The 19,112-nt window shown below is 35.3% G+C and overlaps 1 protein-coding gene across 4 annotated transcripts in view; it reads right to left on the bottom strand.

The window, feature by feature from the left end:
* The window catches only part of PPHLN1 (periphilin 1), a 68,488-nt gene that overhangs the window by 41,696 nt on the left and 7,680 nt on the right, over positions 1-19,112 (bottom strand). For 2 of the 4 annotated variants that reach the window (XM_051795562.1, XM_051795559.1), the window contains exons 5-7: positions 18,477-18,656; positions 17,634-17,695; positions 2,099-2,349 (exon numbers count right to left, since the gene is read on the bottom strand). In XM_051795562.1, coding sequence (XP_051651522.1) covers positions 2,099-2,349; positions 17,634-17,695; positions 18,477-18,656 — 493 coding nt within the window. The remainder of the gene's footprint in view (positions 1-2,098; positions 2,350-17,633; positions 17,696-18,476; positions 18,657-19,112) is intronic. The other 2 variants (XM_051795561.1, XM_051795560.1) reach the window with 2 other exon arrangements.

Raw genomic sequence — 19,112 nt, forward strand, 5'->3', positions numbered from 1 at the left:
GCAGTAAATTATTCAAACAGAGAGAAAAACCACCATTTAATTTGGAGACATTATTAGGCCATTTTTTCTGAATATGTGTGGTTATTTTGAACCCAAAAGCCCTACTTGTAAGACTAAACATGACACTTTCCATGCACCATATTTGCCTTCTTGCATCTCCTCCACACACTGAAGGAATACCACCCTGCTTCTCTCCATGCTCTCCCATTACAGATGAATGCCTGTCCTTTCCATTAGCCCCTTCCCTCCCTTTACCAAGTTTATTCACATCCCCCCAGTTTTCTTCATTTAAGTCCTGTTTTTAACCTAATGTATGAAGAGCTGTAGAGCATGGGACATTCCTTCTTCAGTGGAAGTCATGAGGCCTAACCAATTCAGATAGCATGATTTTAAACAGTGTCATGATATTCTAAAAAGGTGCCATATTGGAAGTCCCACGTGAAATAGTATATACTTTGCATGTTGTAAATCCATTTAAGTACCAACTAAAATGTAGTGTTGATATATATATGCCCCACTTTATGTTCCTTTTAAATATGTAATACATGAGCTTACCTAAGGCAAATCATATTCAAAAATTATTCTAAAAGTATTATTTAAGCCATTTATATTTTGTGAATAAGCCATTTTAGTTCAGTCATCTAGAGGAACAATTTAGTAGTACTGTTTTCCAGGAACGAGCAGTTATAAAGAAATAGTCCTCTGTACAAGCCATCTGGATCCTTAGAACTGATTTAAAGGTGATTGGGAGAGATGTTTAACCATGCAATTTGAAAAAAATAGCAAAAACTACAGACCTAGATGTAAGATCCTACACCAGCATCTTTTCTGGTTTGTGAAGATGTCTGCTTCTACTTCACTACTTCCACTACTGTCTGAGTAATTCTGACAATATTCTATATATCTGTACTTAAATGATTGAAGTCAGCTCAAAATTTTAGGAATACCCTGAAACATGCCAAAATTTTATGTGGCTTTCTCACAACATTGTTTTCCTAGTAAGTATGAGCTGCACACCTACAACACTTCTATAATGTAGAAAAATATATTTTCCTTTTCCTCTCCTACACTTAGAGAAATTCATGTTCACTGAGTATTGCTACAAAATGTTAAAAGAATTGCAATGACCAAATAGAAAGATCATCTGTATTCTACAAGGAGTAAAATAATTCCTCAATATTTAAACTACGAAGATCTTTTTTGGCAAGAAATGCTACATAATGGTTCAATGTGTCACTCTGGAAACACAACACGTCTATCAGTGAATAAAAAAAATCTAATTATATTATAAAAGCTGCCAAAATGAACAGTAGGTTTGTATAGTTCACTAGAAAGCATTTGCAGAAAGGGAAATCAAATCGGATTAATTTACATAAGCAGTACAAACAGCAGTGGCTACAACCGTAGTATACTAAAAAAAGCAATTTTATCTTTTCTTTTTTTTTCCAAATAATTTAAATAGGAAAACCTCGAATATTTCCAGAACAGATGATTCATTAGACTTCTGGAAAACATTAACAGTCAAGTTTTTAAAAGGCAGAACACACAGAGTATAGACTCAACTGAGATATGTTTCAGATTTCTTTGAGGAAAGCAAGATTTGAGAGGATCTGACAACAAGATGAAATTGCTAAAAAACAATCAGTTTCAAAAGCCTAATAATACAGTTCTAAGAACATCTGGAGAAAATGCAACAAGTATGTACTTTAATTTCTCCAATTTTTTAATCCCTCTTTTCCCCTGGCTGCAGGAAGAAATGTCCTGATCTGCTATAGATGACAGCAAAGGTTCTTGTAAGGGAATCCAATGAAGCACATAAAGAAGTAACAGAAGGAGTTGATACTAAAAGGAACATAAAGTACTAGAAAAAGCTGTGCAGCTGAAACTCCTACAGTCAGTCTAGAGCCACTACCAAAATAACATCTACAATCTCCCACATGAAATACATAAGGGAACAGAAAGTACAATGAAACAACCAGAGTAGACAACATATAGATGGTACAAAATGTCTAATTTTCTCATTGTAAAAGACAGTATGTAAAGAAGTGAGTTGCAGTTTCACCTCACTAACCAGTGCTCATCAATGATCCAGCATTACCTTGCTGAGAAGAAATATTTCTTTTATGTAAAGATGACATACTTCTGCTATGCTGGTGGAAAGGATAAGCTTTGCTTCTTTCAGGAGAGTAGCTCCTGCTGCTGACACTAGAGCCAGATCTGCTGTGCGGAGAATCCCTTCGGCTCCCTGGTGATTCCCTGAAGAAAGGAGAGTCCCTCTTATGAGGGGATCGATCTCTCACATAATGAGAAGGATAGAAGCTTTTTCTTCTGAAGCCATCTCTGACGTCCCTTGGAAGACAACACAAAAATTAAAGTTACTTGGTTATCCTTCCAGTGTTTCTGGAACAGCACTAAACAATACAGTGGTAACATTTTATGCCTTGTAAATACAAATAGATTAGCTGTCTAAAATCTTAAGCATTGTTTAGAGTACTAGGCAATGAGTGAAAAACAAGTGGAAAAATAAAAGGTTGTAATTTTTTCAGATTTCATTGAACTACTTCATTGCTAGAAGCTAATTCCTTTCTATTTCTTGATAATACAGCTAAAATATAAGAAAAAGACATTCAAGAAATGGGAGCTCTCGCAATTTTTTTTTCAGATTCAGTCTACTTCCCCTGGAAATTAAGCCTTCATTTACAATTGCTAAAAATGCATATGCAAATATTGCTCACACTATTTGGTATTTTTCAGCTTTGTTTTTTTCTTATTTTCAAGGGACTATATCCCTCATTTGACTTCACACATATTGCTATGGGAAATATCACTGAGGGATTTCAGCTTATATCAAGCAAAGACAAAAAGAAATCTGCAGAATATCTATTCTCAGCCTATGTATCCACTCAAGATTAAATCTTGAATGAAAATATGAAGACTTATACCTCCTAAAAATGTTTTTCACAGAATACAATATTAATTTTGAACTTTACTGTAAAATGTCCCAGACTCAACTGATATTAAACCATAATCTAGTAACCATGACAACTTTCTATTCAATTTAGATATTGTTACTCCAGACCATACCATAAATGTGTTGGTTACCTGTAAATTATATTAATATATATGTACGTGTACAGGCAAAAAAACCCAAACAAAACAACAAACTCAGTATCCTTTTGAACTTGTCCTAAAGAATCTCAGAGCTAACAAACACACAAGCCAACTAATACAAAACTTGTCACATTCGCCTTGGTCGGAAGATGTATTGCTGAGAGAAGGAAGTACTTCCCAGCTTCTTCACAGCATTGCTAAAAGTGAAAAGAAAGACTTCATAGCATTTCTAGTAAATCAGAATGCATCATACTTCACTATTCTTCTCCCCTATGTCTCATCATAGTCCAATATTTTAAACAAGTGAATGTCTCACAAAGATGACCAAAAATCTGGTGGTGTTATTTAGCACAATGTAGCTACAGCTATGAGATGTATCCAAAAATAGGGAACTAATGCTTTATCTACATTGTATGTATGAACATTTTATGTAGCAATACACTTGAAGCAGAAGTTCACACTTGAAGAAAATGAGATTAGCTCAGTACTGAACTATTTTTTCTAGCTGAGGGTTATTTATTTATTTATTAAAGAACATATTAATCAAATATTTATCAAGAATGAGTTCGGTACAGCCCACTTTTTCTTCCATTTCCTTCTGAACCTCTCTTTATGTATACAGAGAAGGTTATTATGGAAATGTTTACAGAGCCCCAGCTATTGCACACATAAAAGAAATGCTCTAATATCCACATAAGAATTTTAAAAATATCACTGAAGCATACTTTTAAACAGGCACACATTTGAAAGCCTCATTCTACAATAATATTATGCACCCTAAAATAGAATCTCACTTTCAATTTTTGAATTTCCATTTCATCACTCCACGTTAATTCTTAAGTGGACCATATCTCATACAGAACATTCAAATCATTAACTATATTAAATCTGTTTTGGACAGCATAGCAACAGCACAGCATTTCTGATGTTTTCCATTAACGTAACAAACAACACTGAATAGAACAAAGTAAGTATTGTTTTGCTTTTATTTTTTTCCTTAAATACTTAAGCTAACATACACCTGCAATTTGGTAATGAAGGCCCCAATTCAAGCAAAGCAGTTAAGCACATGCTTCAGATTCCAACACATACTCAAAAGGTTTATTGAGCAGGGGCAATATTTAATAGAGATGCAAGATTTTGTGCTCAGCTGTAAATTTAAAATAGAGCTACTACCCTTAATAACAAATACAGGATTAATCCCTTTTATATAGCACCCCTGAAATCTTTTTATTTTGCATTCTTATTTCAAACTTAGTCCTGAAAGCACAATTTTGTTCTCAGCAGCGTTGCAACAGAAAGTAGTATCATTAACCTCGATGAAACCTGACCAATAAATTCTCACTAAAGCTGACATTCTTGGATGAGCTCCTAAAATTTTACAAGTAAACAGCCATACTCTGATATACCATTCACCAAGGGCTGCTGAGGGAAGAGCACAAGTCTGAGAGCTATTCCAGTTAACCATCAGCTCCAGCTTCCTCAAAGATAAAACACAATTACATAATAGACAAAGGTATGGCTTTCTGCATAGCAGAAGACCAAAAGAATACAACACAGGGAAGGTTTTCAGATGCCAAAGGATCAGAAACACCAGCTTCTCTAAGCTATCACTACCACAAAGAGCACTTCTGGTCTCATTCCTCCCTGCAAACCATTCAGCAGCAGTGTTGTGGAAAACTGAGGGCTACAGGAAGTCATGTAGTTTACAACAGGGAGTGGTACAGCTTAAACTACATGAAAAAAAACAACTGGTGTGTCAGTTTTATATTTTAAGAGTACATAAAGGTAAAATTAAATCACTTGCTAGAGGTGAAATGCCCAGGAATGGAGGTGTACTTAGGTACATGATAGCACATCATATGCAATACAGGAACAAGCTTTGTTGTAAGAAGAATCTTAGTGCACTCTCATTGAATTCGTGCTCCTGGGCAATTGTGGGCAATACCTTGTCTCTGGAGCTTCTATGTCCCAATACAGACGTTCATCTTTTCAGATAAAACATTAATCTATGATGTGGTCCATCCATAAAGGACATAACTCTCAAGTTTGACACTGAAATGAGGAGACTGGCAATAAAACAGCACATTGCTGTAGAACAAAAACTGAGGTTCTTCCAATAATTTATAGGTGAGTGCTGTTTATGACCTAGATAAAAAAGTCAGAGAAGTTTTTGTGATCCTTCCATCTGAGAATAATTATTGCAATTGTCAAAGGGGATAAATATTCCATTTATAGGCTTGGGCTTAATTACTAACCTTGCCTAAAAATAACCCACACAATTTTTTAAATAAATTGAGAAAATTATAGATAGCTTCTACAACACCGGAGTTCAGTGCAAAGAGGTAAAACAGACAAGATTTGAACTGAATTCTTTCTGTCTCATAATACACAGGCAAGGGGGAAGGGGAGGGAGGAAAAGTGCAACTAAAATAAAAAATCCTCTTGCCTTGTCAGGACACTGCAAGGGCTAACAGAGCTCATGAGAACATGATTCAGATGACATAGAAAACATTTAATAAAATATACTACACCCCTAATCTCTAAAAGAAGAGTCGAGAACACTTCCACTTTTAACATCTTCAGCGTAAATGTAGGTGGTGGAAGATTCCAGCCACCATCCTCTCTCCCAGAAGTCATTCTATTTCTTTCTGAAGTACGTGGTTGTGCAACAAACCAACAACCTACTCAGGTTCTGTTTTGGAGACTTTTTATAATGTCATGTTGTTGTCCAAAGATTTTTATGCAGATTTATCATAATCTAAAATAATACAGAATTACACCATCATAGACATAAGTAATTGCACTTGGTTCCAATGGCTTTCATTTGAACATGTGAAATGATGACAAGATTTCTTATGACAACTGTTTTTCAACGTTTTATTACTAAGCAAGTAACTGCAGCACTTGTGATATTTGCATTTGCTTTAAATGAAACTAAGGTAATTAGGACTAGTCAATGTAATCTTATTAACAGCTTTTTGCATGAAGGCAAGAGGAAATAGGCATTCTGAAACACTGCTAAGTCTCATGCAGGGAAGGGTAACTACACGTATAAAATGTACCAAAAAAAATCAAAAATATTTAAATGTTTCACAATTTTTATAATGCATGCAATACTACTGAAGTTATCATATCCAAACACCAAAACTCCACACTGATGCCACTTGTCCACCTCACTCAATATGAAAGCTACTCATCTCCCACCACCTCAGGATGTCATGACAGATCAGAGAATAAAAACTAAGACAACTTGAATATTATATCAACATTAGAGAGAAATGCCTCTTTGTCCTTTAATTAAATAGTAAAGCTGTGCACTTCAACTGCACTGGAAATCCCACTACATTCCTCTTTATCCTTAGTAAAGAGTACCTTGTTTCTACTGTCATCTATAATGTACTATTAGACTTGCTGGAAGATAAGTCCACACAATAAAAGCATTTTTAAACCAAAACTCTCTTTCTATTATCTGACACAGAAAAATTATGCTCAAGTGTACAGATAAGGACAGAGAAACAAGTAACAAAGAGTCCAGAAAACAACAGATTTAAGTACCAAAGAATTAAGGGCAAACAGTCTTATACAACTGTTTGCAGAATAAAGACAAAATACGTTCATTAGACAAATCAAGATCCAATTAGACAAAAGAATTGCATTCAAATGCACGTGATCTTAGTTTCTCTTTTCAAAAACATGGGCTTAGTAAGTTCCCTGCAATTTCTCTACAATAGAAAATAAATCATAGGTCTGAAGTTCCAGAGGCAGCATTAGTTTTAAGTGATGGACCAACTTACAATTTCTATAAACAAGCTACAACATTTACAACTGCACTTTGAGTAGCATATCATGCCAGAAGAGTCAAGCAGTTAAGACAACAAGCTCAAGGAATAAACCTCTTTCATTTTATGTAGTAGCAACTGAATCAATTCCTAAACAGACTCAATTCAAAATGGAAATAATTGAAATCTTCTATCTCAATATAAGCTTAAAATCGGAAAGAAGAAGGAAGCACAACATGGTATACCTTCAAATACATTTTTCCCCTTATATCAGAAAAACTGGTCATCATTACTGCTTCTAGACAAAGTTCTAATGGGACAGATCTTTCTGAGTAGGTCTTTGTACATTTGCGGTCATCCTGCCACAAGCACATGGAAAAGAACTTTAAAATATTTCCCTGAGGTACCAAAGACATTGGTACCGCTCAAAAGGTGTTTTCTTTGGGGTTTTTAACTTTGTTTTTTACTTCACAGTCAGTATCAGTACTTGCAAGTGATTCAACGTAGGTAAGCATTTGTCTTGTATACAAACTAAGCGCTAGAAAGAAAGAGATATTTTTGCACTTTGTTTTAGGGACATAAGTGAAGGTTATGTTCAGCAAGCTATTACTCTTTGCCCCAAAAGCTATCCTTAAAATCCTTAAATAAAAGAACACAGAAACCTTGAAATATCTGCTGAAGGAGCTCTCAAGCTTTTCATCGGTGTGCCGCAGAATGCTATTAGTTTATTGATGCGTAAAAGAAAGCAACAAGCACTGCAGTAGTATATACTGATGTGATTAACTCTTGGGGTTGACTTTCTAAGACTATCAATAAAATGTTGCAAAAGGAAAGAACAAGTTGTGGAACAGGTTTGTAAGCAGTAATACCTTTTGTCAGTAATACTGATACACAATACCCTTATTATATTTACTTCTCTATCTTCAAATCCCTTAATGAGATCTATAAATCAGAAAAACACTCCATTTTTCTTTATAACACAAAAATGCTTCACAAAACTCTATCTTTTTATTCTTAAATTGAAGTGAGATTTGAAGCAATTAGGTCAAATAGGTTTCACCTGCTTATGCCCCAAAGTGTTGTATGAGTGGTATGGACTTCTGCATAGAAAATTTAAGAAAAAGTTAGCAAACTACCTCTGCTTTTGGATTTCTCAATATAAAAGACATTATACATACCTGACAAAAAAGTTCATTATACATAATGGCGTTTTTCTTTATGTGATCTCATTCCTTCCTGTCAAGTATATAGCTTGTTCAAAATCAGAAAGCCTCAAGTTACGACAGACATTTCCTCTTATAAATTATTCAGCCATGTAGCTTTATCGTTTTTGTTTTCCAGTTCGCTTTTTCCCTTCACTTTGATTACAGTTTACAGTCTCTGTAATAAACACTAACTTGCCTCTTTTTGTAGGCCATTTCCTATATATTACAAACAGCACTTACTTGAACATATTTAATGCTGCTTGGGTAAATTCCTTATTAAAAATCCTTTTGCAACTCTTGTATGCCTCCAGTTATTTCAATGATTTAATAACAGTTAACTTCAGAGTGTAGCTCCATGACAAATCATACTGATGGAAACTGGTGCTGCTAAGATCCTGAACTTTGCCATCTTCCTTGGACCCATATTCCCACTCCATATTTTCTTTCAGAAGACCGAACTGGTAGACAATTATTTAATTCATTATGACGTTTAGCACTCAGGACCAACTCACTGAACATTCAAGGCCAGGCTGGATGGGGCTCTGAGCAACCTGATCTAATTAAAGATGCCTCTCCTTATTGCAGGGGGGTTGGGTTAGATGACGTTTAAAGGTACCTTCTAAATCAAACCATTCTATGATTCCATAAGTCAACACATCGATTCACCTTTTCCATTTAATTCTGAATTTTATAATCATGCTCTCAAACATAATTTCCAAAAATAATTAGACATACTAGTCTAGGTAAGGTAGGACTTAATTTAACATATGCAACTATTAAACGTCATATTTCAGAACAGGAAGACATTCCCACAGCTGGCTGACAAAACCCTGTTGCGTGTAATGGCATCAATATTCAGTTTCACTTAGACAAAAGCATTTATTATCAACTCATAAACAAGTACTACAAACCTTCATATACAAGAGAAAGAACCTTTAAGGTTGAACTAATGTCAAGACTAAAACTGAGAATAATTTGTTACCATGCAAAAACAGCGTCATCTTTCAAAAATAATACCAATGGCATGAGATCATAGAATTCCCTTATTGATGAACTTTTCCTCAGTGTAGTTCATAACATCCTAAAACACAGTAGTCAAAAGTCAAAAAATCAAAAATCTTCTCTTTGCAGCAAAATGCTTAGCAAAAGGATGTCTATACTGTCAGTAACACTAAACTTTTTCCTCTGCTCTCCTGTATCCTAATATTCCCACCCTTTCTCAACAGGAATTAAATTCCCCGAAATTTTTAGTATACTCATTATAAAACAAACAAGTCCTTGGAACCCAATAAATGGAAAATTTGCCTCCTAAGGGAAATTATGTCAGTCCTTGGAGGCAATACTCCTCAACCTGAGAAAGCCACAACCACATTAATCAATCCAATTCATTGGCTATCACTGAGATGATTTAGTTAGATGCCATCTGAATAGAAGCTGTTTGGACTCGAAGGGAGACTCCCTTCTCTTTCCCTCCCCACTGTCTCTCAGTACCTAGCTGTTTTTCCACAAAGTTGTTAGGAAAACTTTCCAGAATAATCAAGTGCTACCCATGGGAGTTTGCCTCATTATTTCCCAATACATCATTAACTTGCTAGTTTGATACAATTTATAGTGCTAGCTGTAAGACTGGACCAGACGAGCTTGCTTTTTAAAGGTTTCCTTTAAGTGAAGGGTTAGCCAAGATCTTACAGTGTAAATGTACATAATCTTATCTTTAGGCATGTTACCCTATCATACATGGTAAAGAGAGCATCTCCTTACAGTTTATTAGCATTATGTAAACAACATTGATAAGAAGAAAATACTAATTTTCCCAAAATGTGACTTAGTTTTAAACAACAAATCAATGTTGTTACAAAACAAAACCGAGTTTGCACAGACTACTGAATTTTTCCTTACAGGTATATCATAACATATTAAAATCTGTAGTAAAAGTTCTCATGTAATAACCACTGTTAAAAATATGATGGTAGCAATTCCATATGACAATTTAAAACCTTACAAAACTGCAGTGGGAAACAGTTGTACACACAAAAAGCAACAGATCCTTAAAACATAACACAGCCCTGGATCAAAAGCAAGTCAAACCAGATAGCAGCTTAGAAGTGACAGGAGGAGAACTTCTGTTTTTGGGATTTTTTTTACCAAGTTTGGTATGCTTGCTGTAATTGTTGTCAAATACAAGTCAATTTACTACCTAGTCATTTCTTGTTCAACAAAAACTTTTAAGAATATAAAAATTTTTTTGAGAAGTTTATAACTATCTGTCTATATCTTTTCTCAATCCTTTGGAGTCACAACATATAGAGATCACATTTACATATAACTAAAACATTTCAAAGGACCAAAGTATAAGAAATGCCATGCACACAGAATCAGACTGAAAATACCTATTATAATTACACTTTTCAAAAAGAAGCTTACCCCGTTTTCTCTTACAGCTTCTAGAGGAGTTAAACCCAAGATTTTGAACCGTTCCACATTTCATATAACAGGTAAGCTCTACTACATGAGGCTGTATATTTACAAGCTCAGCAGGGAAAAAAAAAATCAGGTAGTGGGAAGTTCTGCTACTTTGATAATTTCAATACATGAGAAATACAGAAATATTTTGAGTAGAAAAATAAAGCTTCCCTGACATCATTCAGAAATGAAATAAACAGTCAGAATTCTCTGTAACCAACAACAGCCAAAGGAGTCTCCCACCAGCTAGGAGTGGGGAAAAAAAAAATCACAGCTCAGATTTGTTTGGGAAGTTCTAGGGTTCTGGTTGAATGCTAAAAATACTGGCACTGCCCTTACAAGCTCATGATAAGAAATGACTATGAGAAAAACAAATTAAATTATCAATACACCTTATATTATTACTTTAAACTCCTTTCTCTCAACCTGAGATGGAAATTGCATAACCAATTAAAAGAATTCTGCAAAGCCTTCTGAAAGGAACAAAATTATCAGTAAGCAATTTTTGAAAGCAGACATTTTTTTTTAGAATTGGATGGATAAATTTCACAGAAATAAAACAGGCCTTCAATAAACATCACAATCAATTGTTAGACAAAATATTTAAAAATTAAAAGCATTCACTCAGCAACTAAAACTAGCTGCCAGTGAAAGCAACATTCACCTCACAAAATAAGCACACAATCAGCTAAAACATTAAAAAAAAAACCAAGGTTGAAAATAAGAGCAATTTTTACCTCCTCTCCATATTTTTACATTGTAGGGTGGGAGTAAAAAAATTCCACAGTTGAAATCCTCTCTACCAGTCAAATTATAAAACATAATCTCAATGTGCAAACAAATTAGCTCTGTTGTGCTTTGGGACAATTAAAGAGGCAGTGTAGCAGAGAACAGCTCTTAAAGAAAACATAGCAACTACTGAATCAATAAGACCACTGCATAAGACACAAACTGTAATATGAAGTCATTAAATATTTAGTGTAAACCAGAATCAACTTTTAAGTTACATATTACCTATTATCTTGTTCCAAAAAGTGCTAACTTCCCCCCTCCACCCTCCAAAATATCATAAGCCAAGGTAAACTAATTTAGCTAGCAGCCTAACACAATGAGTTTTCTGAACTAAAGATTTCAACAGACAAGTCCTTGCCTGGAGTTGTAGACAGGTATAACGAATCTACCACAATGATCTATTATAAGGAAACCGTAATTTTGTATATGAATAAACAAGCTACTCTCAGTGGGTCGTGTGAATACCTGAGAGGTTCAATGTTCTGGCAGGGATTTTACTTATTTATTGAAAGAAAAAGGCATGTGCTAATGAATATGATTATAACTCTGCTTATCAGTTTGTCAAAAGCAAGACCATTTTCTTTGGGTGACTGCCATATTTATTTCCCTCCACATATGGTTTTTAATAAAGAATGAAGTTCTTGTATGGTGTCCCTTAAGACCTGTCAAATATTGCAACAGAATAGCAGACTTATGTACATTTATAGCATCAACTCATAAATCCCTTTGGCTAAGTTTATCTTTTATAAGCAAGACAAAGATCAGTTTACATTACGAGAAAGTTTAAATCCAAAGCCTAAAGACCTCCCACAATATAATACACTGTTTTAAATGAGTATAATATTTAAAAAGGTTCACAATTTCATTAATTAAAGAATACATACAAGGGAGGAGAACAAAAAACAACAAGAACAACCTACCCCTTGTAATTCAAAGGTGATTGCATGGTGTTAATGTAAAGATAACTGCCTTGGCCTATGACACATCTGAACCCTCAATATGCAATGCTGGTTTATTAAGAGAAGAGTCAGTGACCCTTAACCTCCACGTGGAGACTCTCTCATCAATGGTTTTCATTTAAAATAACTATTCTTGCCAAATAAGAATTTTCTTCTCAATGTACAATTTTCAGACCACTCCTCTATAACATCCTGTCATCACATAATCCTGCAAAGAGTTAATCACTAAATGGAAGGGTAGTTCAGGCAGAGATCAGAAAGCCAGGATTGCTGGGCTTCTATCCCCCACTTTGTAACCAATTTTTTACATGCTCTTCAGTAAACGCAGCCTCACTGTGAAGGTGTATGCATCTATAAAAATCAAGATATATTATGCTGTACCAACCTATAGAGGTAATTGCAAGTTTAAATGTTCAGAAAAACATGTAAAATTGCCAGAAGAAAGGCAATGTGCCATTGATTTATAAGATTTCTAAAACAAAATATCGAACTGACTGACGAATTTCAGTTGTTCACAGATCATTAATTGTTTAAAATTAAGTTTCAATATTTTGCCAGACAGTTTTCTCTCATTTCTAGCACCAAAATTACTTTAGTATTTCCATTTCTTACACAATATTTCCTGTGCACTCCACAGATAAGCAGATTTGGTTTATATAGACAAATGGATTAGTATTGAAGACTAGACTAAGACTACTTTCTAATTTCACAGTGAATATAGGAGAAAAACCCAACCAACAACCAATAAACAAAACAACACGCATAGTAGCAGCAAGTTTCCTTCATTAACAATGAAAAAATTATTCATAACAACTGGAGAGGAGATATTAAAAATGTCCTAAGTAAGCCACTTCTCAGGAGTCTATTTCATATAAACAGTATTACTACTGACACAGAGTACTTAGTCTGCAAATACGGCAATCCTTATTTAACAAAAATCTGGGCCTCGGATCATTCTAAGGATCAAATTTAATGCATGTGTAGCTGGGATTTACAAGTGCGTCATTTTGTAATTTCTCTTTGAAGATGAGTCTTACACATCTTAAGTTGCCAAGTTTCGCATATTTCACATCTTATGAACTTAGTTTGGTTGGGAAAAAAAAAGAATGAAGTAATGCTCTGTGCACTCAAAAGGATTATATTTTGGCATGACTAAAGTGAACAGCAGCTAGCAATCTTCTAAAGCATTTCACACTGAAAAGTTCATCTGACCTCACAGAAATGAACGTATATGCAAAATTCATTGCTATGAGGCCCAGAGAGAACTAGAGTCCTCCAACATATAACAGCATAATTCCCTGCAACTTTTAAAAAAATTTGACATGCATGAGTGCTTTGAATAAATGAGTAAGACAGTAACACAGCTCCAGAAGTGATCAACATCAGTAGAAGATAAATATACAAACAAGTATATCTTAATTGATCTCTACCCCTCTCAATTGCTAAGTTTCACCATTCTCAGCATCTTGGTCACCAGCATCAGTGACCAAGAGAGTAAAACTGTCATAACATGTGCAGAAAATTTTCTCTAAACTAAGAGATTGTGCTTTGATGTAGGATTCTTTGTATATGCCAACTACACTTGAACCAAGAACCACTTCAAACCAAGCTAAAACTGTAAGGTTACAAAATTCACATCAGTTCCTAGAGTTCAGAAATCCAGCAAGAATTCATTAGGTGACAACAGGAGAAAAAGAGCTAGGAACTCATTTTGAAATCTATGCCCCACATATCCTCGGAATTACTTTATTTTTTACATATAAAATATGATATTGCCATAAAGAAGTCATAGTCAGTATGACAGCTGTTCACTAAGCATAGTATAAAACAGGGCTAACAACTCTCAAGAACCGTGAGATCCAGAGAATAGCAAAAGGACTTGTAATGCTCCACTCCGTGGTAGACATGATAATGTCTACTATGTAAATGAAAGCTGCTTGGAAAGTGGAGCATAACTCCATAAGAAGGATGAAGGCAAGAAAAAAAAGACCGCTAAGCCAAGTGGTAGAACCTCAGCAATCCTCTTGTCACTCACGGATAAATGTTGCTGGTCAGTAGACACATCACAGCTGAAGCCTCAGCTCTGCAACTGCTAAGTAAGCAAGCACTTCCTATTTTTAGCAAAAAGGCAAGAAGCTCAAAAAAAAGCCACCACAAAAGAAACAACAGCAACCAAAACAGCAACCAAAAATAACACTACAAAAAACCTGACAGCTGGTTTCTTCAACATAGCAAAGTTTCAGAAAACGACAGACTCATAGAATATCCTGAGTTGGAAGGGACTCACAAGGATCATTGAAGTCCAATTTGTGGCCCTGCACAGGACAGTCCCAAGAATCACACCATGGGCCTGAACACATTGTCCAAACGCTTTTTGAACTCTGTCAGGCTTGGTGCTGTGACTGCTTCTTTGGGGAGCCTGTTCCAGTACCCAACCACACTCTGGGTGAAGAACCTTTTCCTAATACCTAACCTAAACCTATCCTGAAACAATTTCAGGCTCTTCCCTCGGGTCCTGTCACTGGTCACCACACAGAAGAGATCAGTGCCTGCCCCTCCTCTTCCCTCACAAGGAAGTTGTAGACTGCAATGAGATCTCCCCTCAGTCTCCTCTTCTCCAGGCTGAACACAAGTGACCTGAGCTGCTCCTCCTACAACTTCCCCCAAGGCCTTTCACCATCTTCGTTCCCCAACTTGCGACACTCTCTAACAACTTTATATCTTTCTTATATTGCAGTGCCCAAAACTGCACACCATATTTAAGGTGAGGCCACACCAGCGCAGAGCAGAGCGGGACAATCCGCTCCCTCGACTGGCTGGCAACGCTTTGCCTGATGTCCCCCAGGACACGGTTGGCCCTCCTGGCTGCCAGGGCACTGCTGACTCATGTTCAACTTGCCATTGACCAGGACCCCCAGGTCCCTTTCCATGGCACTGCTTTCCAGCATCTTATTCCCCAGTCTGTACGTACACCTGGAGTTGCCCCATCCCAGGGTGATATTTTCACTCCCCAAAATTCTGCATCATTTAAAGATTTTTGATATTGCAGATAAGCAGTATTTTACTTCAGGAGAATCTCATGGAACGTTTTTTAGCACTCCGAATCAAGATAGGGGGAACAAAAATGGAAATAGTAGGAGATAGAAAGTACTTTTCGACAGTTATATCAAAACCCAAAGCAGGAAAATCTGAATGATGAATGCTTAAAAGGAAATGCTAACATGATATTTGCAACAATTTCTTATGGCACATTTTTAGCTACAGAATGAGTTTTTAAAAATACTCAATAAAACTGATTATTTGGGTCAATAGAAGTGCTATTATTTTTAGAATTTATAGTCACTGCACTGCCTATGAAAACCCATTAACTATAGAAGTCTCCTGAGTGTCTTTAGCTTCTAATTTTGTACTATGTTTTGGCCATGTTTCACGTAATTTAAGAAAAAAAATCCTTCTTAGAATAATCTTAAATCTCCTTCTACTACCTCAAAGAAAAAGAAATATTTATATGTACTTCAGAAGAACTTACCCAAAATAACTTTCAGCATACCCAAAGAGAAAGCATTTTTGCATATACTAACTTTTTAATATCATGTTTTATAGAGCAAATGGAAAGTAATTAGCGTTTTCACCACAGGAGACAACATATACCAAGTACTGTATTTTGATTTCCTCTGTTGAGATCCACTACATAGCTCAATAGTGAGCCATATGCAAGAAATCATAATTAAGTGTATTACAAATATGTAACATTACAAGTCTTCAGCAGACTGATCACAAGATTTTACTTTCACGGTTATTTACTATATTTATACAATAAATCAGCAGGGTTTCATTTAATTGCAAATATATTCTCATACCCTCAATTGAACCATGGATCTTTATGAAGTTCTTCCATATCATTACTGCAGTTGTGTAAGTTACATAGTCTAAAGTATAAAATGAAGACTCACATGGGACTATCACCTACCACACAACATGCTTTTAAAGACTCCAACAAAATGAGCTGACATTTTATCCTCACATTTTAAAAGGAAGAAATCAGGATGCATTTAAGACAATCTTTTTGACCACTGGGTGCCACTCTTGTTCTGTGTACAATAAACTGCCTGACAGTAAGTCACTCTTCTCAGCCTTTTAACTTCCTCAGCTTTAAACAACTCTGATTCTCCTAAATTGAGAGGAAAAAATGGAAGAATTTTTACATAAGTTTCTATTAACCACTACTTTTCAAAAACCTTTACTATTTCTTTCAGTCACAGGAATGCAATTTTGAAAGAAGTATAGTACACACAGACCCTTATGGTATATGGATTTCTTTCATGGTGAGGTTATAGAATAACTCAGTTATATTACATCTAAATAATAATCACATTCAAAGGAACAGATGTATCTACTGCAACTGTGTAGCCCTGTATTGATATTGCTACTAACAGCTTCATATTCATATTCATATTCAAGACTAAGGCCTTGAGCAAGTTTGTCAGGTTTGCTCTGTCTGAGCTTTTCCTGACCTCCCTGAAGTGGTTTTTTTAACTTGCTGCAGGTTTAATAGCAATTTTTCTAACTGACCAGGTGTCTATAGCTAACCTGGTTTACTTTAGTTGAATTTTGTATGGTACAACCACAGTTTTTAATACACAGCAGTAAAAAGGAGTTATTCTATGATATTTATGACTAACACCATGATGCAGTATATACAAATACAGGCCTGGTATAATAGACATCTTGAGAAGTGGAAATGCAGAATGTGGCATATAAAAGCACAGCCATGAGATAACATTCTTAGATTAGATTGTTAATATTTCAGATATACTAACAATCAATTCTTGTCGGAATATTTAAGGTGGGTTTCATCCTTTTCCATAAGTTTTGTGTAATGCTACCTGTGCACTTTATTTGCTAACTGAAATAATCCCATATCAAACATCATTCCACTGTATTGTGGCCTGAAGATACTGCAATCACAGAATCAAATAACAGACCAAAGAATTCTCTGAAGTCATCTAAAAACTGTGACTGACCAGGGAGACGCACTAAGTTATTTACAGGCCTAGGTTACCATCCTAAACATGTTATCATTATGCCTCCTATCCTTATTAAACACATATTAAAGTAGAGACTTTCACGCCATACCATTCATTTTATTTCTATTTCAAACAATACAACTAAAAACCACTGTCCACTATTGTCTTTTACTTCAGCAGATGTTCTTTCCCTGTCATTGCACTGCTCTGCTCTACCAACTGTTTGGATAACAAAGTAAAATACCCTAAATATTTCCAGCTTATGCATGGCACTACTATAGTCTTATAAAGTACCTGTATTCAGGTTGCCGACTTGTAGGATGATCATCCCTCGCCCATCTGTATCCTGATTCATCCTGCAAAACAGACATGCAAAACAACTGTGTGACATGTATCTCAACATCAGATGTCAGGTACAGCTAGTTGCCAACTAGTTACTTACTGCAAAATCAAAGCATTTAATGAGCTAAAAAAAAAAAGCTTTAATCTCTCACACCAAGTATCCTCTTAATTTATTCACTGTACGCCATTTTCTTTCTCTATCAGTACTGAAGAGAGCAACTTTGCAATGCTGTACAAAACACAAAAACTACAAAAGTTTCTAAAAAAATACAGATGCTTTGACTTAAAAAAAAATTCCTCTTTGAAATACAAATTACCATCAATAGCTTGAAGTTACAGAATTCCAAACAGCTGGATCACAGGAGGCAACAGTAATAACCTTTACAAGGGACCATAAATTTTGTGCTTACATGCAGCTATTTGAAAAAAAAAATGCATTCATCATCACAACAGTGTTTAACTTAGTGAACAACTGTGAGAACTAGAAGGATACGTAGATAACATTCAACAACTTGCATGTGCAAAGACTTGTTAAATAGAAAGATTCTGCAATCATTCTTCCATTCATCCAGGTAACTTTGCACTGCATTACAGAGAGGGTTTCTGGCCATTTTTGTTTTCCCAGTTCAGATTCTGGGCTTTCACATCCAAAACCTGGATTTCTTTTCTATTAATTCTATTTCAGTTTGTGATAACAGCAGTAACACCAGTGCTCTGTCTGAAATAGTATGTTAATTGTTTAGTATTCAAGCATTAATGAAAAAATAAATATCATAAACATGCGAGAAGAATCACCTTACGTACACCTCGGTGTGGAGGGCCACTTCTTCGGTCATGGGCAAAACTACGACCCTCTTCATAGTCTCTGTACTCAGCATGACTGTAATCATCATACCGACTGTAATTTCCATCCCCAGGTCTCTCAAGCAGTGGTGGTTTCTTGGGCACAACGTTTACTATTCTATGGTAATCCCCCTAAACCACAAAACAAACAAAATCACATTGCTTTTAAAAGACGAAAATCTGCAGTGAATAAACAAAACTAAAATTATTTCTAAATATGGGACTTAAATAATCTTAAAAGAAGAAATTGTACAGGAAAACAAGAAATATTAAAAATCATGCCAGTCTGATGGTGGAATAACTTATTAAATCTAATTGGACACCACTCAGATTCAATCCTTAAGCATTACAAGTTTAATTATAGAGAGAAAATTTTCAACAGCATTAGCTACTTTCTAACCATCAGCTACACGGTTTTTTTAAGCATTAGCTACATGTATTTCTCAAAGACTTTTATATTAACTTTGGAAACCAACAGAGCAAGTTACACCTGTAATGCCTGTAAAATAAAGACCACATTTGAAAACAATTTACTTAATGTCCACAACATCCCCCACACAGCAGAGGTTATAATTAAGACAGTCCTTG

This window comes from Manacus candei, unplaced genomic scaffold (assembly GCF_025592945.1).
Source record: "Manacus candei isolate 608988 ecotype Guabito, Panama unplaced genomic scaffold, ASM2559294v1 h1tg000043l, whole genome shotgun sequence".
Taxonomy (NCBI): Eukaryota; Metazoa; Chordata; class Aves; order Passeriformes; family Pipridae; genus Manacus; species Manacus candei.